The sequence below is a fragment of the Rhagoletis zephyria genome, unplaced genomic scaffold (genome assembly GCF_001687245.7).
Source record: "Rhagoletis zephyria isolate East Lansing unplaced genomic scaffold, Rhagoletis_zephyria_1.1 Rzeph_scaffold_00962, whole genome shotgun sequence".
Taxonomy (NCBI): domain Eukaryota; kingdom Metazoa; phylum Arthropoda; class Insecta; order Diptera; family Tephritidae; genus Rhagoletis; species Rhagoletis zephyria.
In genome coordinates this window covers 138,248-145,239 of record NW_016158046.1, presented here as the reverse complement: position 1 = coordinate 145,239, position 6,992 = coordinate 138,248, and the positions used below count along the sequence as shown (strand labels likewise).

General features: G+C 35.1%; 1 protein-coding gene across 1 annotated transcript; it reads left to right on the top strand.

Annotated features, from left to right (window-relative positions):
* The first annotated feature begins 898 nt into the window (after nt 1-898).
* On the top strand, nt 899-4,408 carry Galphai (G protein alpha i subunit). Its single transcript, XM_017615121.1, has 4 exons — nt 899-1,332; nt 1,408-1,502; nt 2,708-2,896; nt 3,115-4,408. The coding sequence occupies exons 1-4, from the start codon at nt 899-901 to the stop codon at nt 3,303-3,305; spliced, it is 909 nt and encodes a 302-aa protein (XP_017470610.1). The 3' UTR covers nt 3,306-4,408.
* Nucleotides 4,409-6,992: the final 2,584 nt, after the last annotated feature.

Sequence of the window (6,992 nt, the reverse complement as noted above, 5' to 3'; positions counted from 1 at the left end):
GGCATTCTATATTTGGTTGTTATTAGTTCCTCATGCCGACTTTGTTTTGACTCCCTGTCTAACAAATTCGCCCACATGTACATACATATGTACGTATGCAGCTTTGTATTGTCTCATGGCTATGTCGCATACTATATCAGTTTCGTCCCTGCCTTTGGATACTTCATGGCGCAATTTCATTTGTTCTTTTTTAGCGCTTTTAATTTCTACTATGCCTTTACGTTTATGTAAATGTATGTATGTATGTATGTTTTGCCACTTTGAACTTCTCAATTAAGCAATTTGTTGCATTCATTCATAAAAACCAGAATTTCTTCATTCATAAAATTTATTGACCTTTTTTCTTTTAGCATTTTCTAGAGATCGTATATATTTATACATATGTATGTATGTATGTACTTATGTATGTGCATGAATTTGTGTAAATTATTCGATCATGAGGGTGCGGCAAATGTTGCTGAAATAGCCGTCATTGGAATTGGTTACTTTTTAGCGCGTTATTGATAAATTTAGTGGTTATTAGCGTTGGGTTGGGCCATTAGATTGTGCCGTGTCCGAATCGGCAATTAAAAAGATGGCAGGCATTTCAATTTACCAATTTTAATTGAGTTTTGCCTTTATTGGTTTTCATTTTGGCATGAGTCAACCAGATCCAGCCACTAATGATCGCTTATTAATTGCAACAGTTTTTAAAGCATACATTATGCCGAATTTTCACTGAGCACTTAATAAAACAAATTTGAGTGACCAAGTTTGACCTTAAACATTTCTCTACCGTTATATTAAAATTATATAAAATTCAATTTTTTTTGCACATGTCATCTCTCATTTTAATTTACCTATATTCACCTTAATTTCAGGCGCCGGCGAATCAGGCAAATCCACCATAGTAAAACAAATGAAAATCATCCACGATAAAGGCTACTCACAAGAGGAATGCGAACAGTATCGTCGTGTTGTCTACAGTAATACCATACAGAGCATGATGGCCATCATACGTGCTATGGGTCATTTGAAAATTGATTTTGCGGATCCATCGAAAACGGAAATCGCTCGCCAATTCTTTACATATGCCTCAACAGCGGAAGAGGGTATACTTTTGCCGGAAATTGTGCTGCTGATGAAGAAACTTTGGGCCGATGCCGGTGTACAACAGTCTTTTGCGCGTTCACGTGAATACCAACTGAACGATTCAGCAGCTTACTATTTGAATTTGTTGGATGAAATCTCGAAACCAAATTACATACCAACACTGGAGGATGTACTGCGAACTAGGGTCAAAACTACGGGTATTGTGGAGACACATTTCACATGTAAAGGCATGCATTTCAAGTGAGTGGCGTGGGAGTTTGAGAAACTATATATGTCAATTGTTTTTGCTAACCGATTAATTTTGAACGTTTTTAGAATGTTTGATGTTGGTGGTCAACGATCGGAACGCAAGAAATGGATTCACTGCTTTGAAGGTGTAACGGCAATTATATTTTGTGTCGCACTATCTGGTACGTAAAAAGATATGCAAAATATGTAAAATGGGTATTTTGAAAGGGAGTTGGAATAAGCGCTTAAAAAATGCAAAAACTGAAAATAAATTTTTTTTTTTATATACCAAACTATTAGATCCTTCCATGCCACTAACTACAAGCCGACAAACCTAGAGACTGAGATCTTTTGTATCTCTAAAGAGAGTCCCTAACCTAATACAACCAAGATACATACCTTGTTGTTCCTTAATGAATCCTAAGAGGACCTTGATAGGCGAACTCCTAATTATAAAGGGTTAGTGCATTGGAGCTTTAAATTCAATTAATTATTGCCTAGCCAAGGTCGCATAGTCTCTTTGCCGGTATTCTGACTCTATGACCACGCCTAACTATGCGGCGCGTGTGGAATCGTACTCGTTTGTGACCAGTTGGATACCTAGTGAGGAGTAGCCTGATGTTATTTCTGTTTAATAGAATAATATCTTTTCTATTTGAAAGAATATTAGAATATTTCGAGTGTTACCTCTTATAGCCAGTTTCACCAGCAATTTAAATGGAAAATGATTTTTTATTTTCTGTAAATTTTCATATAAAATTAAAATAATTTTTCACTTGTATAAACAAATTGTTTTCGTGAAATTGGCTATTAGTATTTATATGTAGCTCTCCACAGCTGGCTGATACCCATCAAAGTATTACTGTATTTATCTATGTAAGTTTGGATTTTATCATCCTAATAGAGAGAGCCCAGACGGCTGATTGGCTATAGAAAAGATGATTAGGAGGCCCCCCGTTAAACCCTTTTCAAGGTTTGGCTTGGCGCAAATTAATATAATTGCCTGGCACACCGTGGGCCCATGGGAGATGCAAGTTTAATATCAGGCTATAAACACCTGCACCTGCCCTCTCGCCCAACCTTGAACCGTCGTAAATGTANGTGTTTTGTAACATTCGACATCCGTTTTCTGAGACGACGATATGTAGATACTGGCACCACGGGCAGGGAGCCGCTGCGCAATCTTTTGGGATTTTTGACAAGGCAGTTTCTACCAAGGAAGATTTTTTTAGTTATGGCGCGGCGCATATTTCCAACCCTGGTATCTTCCCAAAGATGCTAAACACAAAGATTTTACTTTAAGGAGACCCCACCTAAATTAAGAAATAACTGTGCTTCGGCTTTTGAAAATAACTAATGCCTTAAAAATTGTATCTATTTATTGCAGGATACGATTTGGTACTTGCCGAAGACGAAGAAATGAATCGAATGATTGAATCGCTCAAACTATTTGATTCAATTTGCAATTCCAAATGGTTTGTGGAAACATCTATAATATTGTTCTTAAATAAAAAGGATTTATTCGAAGAGAAAATTAAAAGATCTCCACTCACTATCTGCTTTCCGGAGTACACAGGTAAGTGTAGGAGAATCTTTTTTTTTTGTTTTATTATTAATAATTAAATCTGCTCTGCATTTTGAATCGGTTTGAACACTATATAGTGTGCAAGTATAGCGTGTTCCCGAGTTTTACAACTAGTTTTTTTTTATTTTAGTGAAATGTATTAAGTAGTTTGTAAGACACTCATATTGAATCTCGAATTTGTATAAATGCCCACTTTTTCTCTTTTTTAGGTCCCAACACTTACGATGATGCTACCAACTATATACGCATAAAATTCGAAAGTCTCAACAAACGAAAGGACCAGAAAGAAATCTATACACATCTGACATGTGCAACGGACACAAACAATGTACGCTTTGTATTCGATGCCGTCACCGATGTTATCATTAAGAACAATCTCAGAGATTGTGGACTCTTCTAAGTTACATTTATAACTAATTGATAGATATGTTTTGCATTTAAGTAAGTCTGCTCTATGTAACGCGCACAAGCATACTCGTATATCATGAATGCGCTTGTTTGTATGTATGTATTTGAGTAGTGAATTTCCTACATACATATGTATGTCATGTAATGGCAATTTTCATTACTCGATTCAAATGCATCAGCCTGGCATTCATTAAAGCTCATTGATCTAAACATTCCATAATATTTTGCAATTAGAAATTGCTTACAGCCACTACATATACATACCTATATGGATTAGGTACTATTTAAAAATAATTAAAGTCTTATGTGCTGCCTGCTTGTCAAAAGAGCCACTAGATCTACTTGTAAATGAAGAGATCTTTGAACGTTGTATACATGGATCGGCACATAAGTTACAGTGAGATGATATGTATGTAATGTAAGTATTATATTAGCACTACTTGGGAATGCAATTTCAAATTTATAGCTTGTGTGTAGATATTTTTAAGTAGAAAAAAGTCGCAAAATTTAATTAATACTCCACAAGAGGTGACAATAATTAATACTACTAACTCTGGTCAAATGAAGAGTTAAGTAAAGCGTGCGAAAAGAAATTATTTATTGAGTCAAAGAAAATTACGTATAATTAACTAAAAATTATTAAGATGCGAGTACATTAATTTCTTTTATTTTTATTATAACTCCAGCTAGACTCCATTTGTTTGACAATTTTACAAGCCTTTGTATGGAAATATCAAATGATTTTTTTAAGAATTAATAACGTTGTGAACTATGGGTCTTTAATGCAAGACAATTTTTCAATCAATCGCATTCCTGCTCCATTCCATACAGTTAAAAGTTTCGAATATCAATATTTTTAGCATGAGCACTAGATTTTTGTTTTATTTGGAAACAAAATATTAATTGGCTTATCATGTTTAGGTGATGTACCTACGTGTACTTTTGCCACTGTAGTGCAGTTTGCTCTTTAATATTTCATAACTAAATAGCTAGTTTATATTTTTACGATAGTAAAAAAATTAATTTTTTATTTTGTAACTTTAATATTACTGTACAAAACACAATAAATAATATGATAAAAACTGAAGGCGCGCACTTAATGATATTTTTTATGTCATATGTATAGGTATCACAACTAAAAAAATGTGTAGTACTTTTTGAAGCACCCTTAATTCCACTGTTAAACAAAATTTGGACGAGCTTTGATCTCGAATTCGGAACCGGCCTCATCTTGGGAAATAACTGTTGAAGTGTAAAAAAAGGTAAATTAAAAAAAAAAATAATAATAATAATTTGGAAAAAGTTTTCCGAAGAAAAAAAAACGCGTATTATTGTAAGTCCGATTCGTCTAATGGATTCCACTTCATATCGATGAGTTGATTAGAAATGGGTGAAAAATCCAGGTATAGCAAAAAAAAATTATTGAATAAATGATTTCAACAGAAATTCTGCCAATTTCAAATTTTATTTGAAGTCAGAAGGAATGGAATACAATTAAAGATCGAGTTAGGATATTTTTCGCATTGAAAACAGATACCTACTTTTGAAGAATTCATTTTTTTTTTACTTTTCCGGGATTTTGGTTTTTTTTACTTTTCTTTGTTTGTCTAATAAATCATATAAAACATATTTCCGGAATTTTTTCACTAATTTCAACTCAACTCATCGTGATGACGAATTTGATTTTCATTAAAACGCGGTTTTTCTTCGGAAAAACAACGTCCAAATTATTATTTTTTTTTAATTTTGTGTAATAGACCTGCTAAAAAAAAATTAGAATCAAAAAATCTGTAAGATGAGATCGTTCTCGTTTTCGAGATCTCAAACTTGCCAAAATTTTGTTGAACCTTGTAATTTATTTCTCACCCAAAACTAAGGTATTAAATTTAGTTATTGATTTGTGGTGAAAGCTACTTGAACAAGTGTAAATAAAATGTTTTCCTTATTAAGCTGAAGAATATTTAGTTTAACAGGAATATAATTTTTGTGTCCTCCGACTCCTCCTAAAAAGATCTCTGAACCGGAGTATCCGACATAAAACAGGTAAGGAAATTGAAATTCGACGAAAATGCACTTTTAATACCCGACAGTAAACTGGAAATTCGAAAAGCATTTCATAACAATTTTGACAGTTTAGTAAAGCTTTCGCGGTGTTTGAGGGGTTTTCCACTTTAGTAGAATACCCAGTCTCTTATTTTTGAACGGAAACTCTCACTGAAGGTGGCACAGCGTCGCAACCGGTTTGTCTCCAATTTAAATTTAGGAAGGTTCGAAAGTTTTTTCCAAAGTACTATATATTGAAAATTCTGTCAAAATACATCAGTTTCTTCACTAGTCATCAAAAGCCCGAAATGGTGGTTAAAAATGTTATAACCACCGTACTATTTTTTGTTCTTATTTAATTTTAGTGTTTAGTTGTAATGTAAATCCAAATTTCAAACTTTGTGGAATATTTAAAAGCATCAACAAATTTTCGTAAAAACGTAGAACTTTTTAATTAGATTTCTTAGAAATATTTTGCAGTTTTTTAGCTCATTCGGTTCAGGTATGTACAAAAAATGTATAAAAAAGTGCAAGATTTAAATGGCTATAAATACCGTTCATTTTTTTTTTAAATTTTCTTTTTCGCATTTGCATGCATTTAACGAATAAACACAATTTATTTTTATATATCGAATAAAAAATTAATCTTTCTTAATAAAAAATAACTAAAATTAAATACAGTGCTATCTGGGTCGAGTGAACTAATTAATGCAAGACCAGTTCATAGAAAACAGACTGTTCACTATATCCAGATTGAGTTTTTTGTTCTTTAAAATCCATTTTATTGCGCAGTGCGTCTTTTAAAGTTAAATTTTTAAGAACTCTGAAGTGTCGTCTTCTCCCGCAGCTAATGCCAACACATGTTTTCTGTTGTTGTTGTATCGTTGTCGTCAAGCTCTATAGCGGTAGACCCAGGAAGCGTGAAGCCTCGATGCGGTCTGTCCATAAGGCCAGAGACCTTAGCAGGGTGGGGTTCAGTGGGCGTGTGAAGAGATGCTGCGAGTCATGGAGCGTCTCTCCGAATGTCGGGAATTCATTTGGCACATCTGCATTTATTCTGTTCAGGTAGAGTTCAACCTGCTGCAGTAGCCCGATCGAAGTTGGGCTATGTGGTCCGAGTCTCCCGAGGCAGACGAAGCTCTGTCTCCGGTAACAACACAGGCGCTGCATAGTTCAGAACCGACCGGCCAATTGCCTTGTACGTTGCCAACAACGTTTCTTTGTCTTTGCCCCAGGTGCTGCCGGCTAGCGACTTGATGACTTTGTTGGGGCTTTGTACGTTATTGACAATTGCGGTTGTATACGCCGAGAAGGAGAGCAGACCTTCGAAGGTTACTCTGAGGACTTTCGGGTTATTCAACGTTGGAATTGGTTCGTCATCGACGAGGATACCCAGTTGCAGTCTGGCCTCCTTCGTCCAAGTGCTGAAAAGCGTTGCTGAGGATTTTGTAGGGGAGAGGGTTAGGCTCCGTGCAGTGACGAAGCGAGAAAGCTCGGCGTTACTTGAATAGTTCTTTCACAGGGGGGGGTTTCGGTTAAGGCCACGAGTTATCTGGGTGTTTATGGCGTCAAGTGCTGTTGTTGTGCTGTGAACTTTACGAAACCCATGTTGATGCTTCGCTGGGGTTCAGTAATT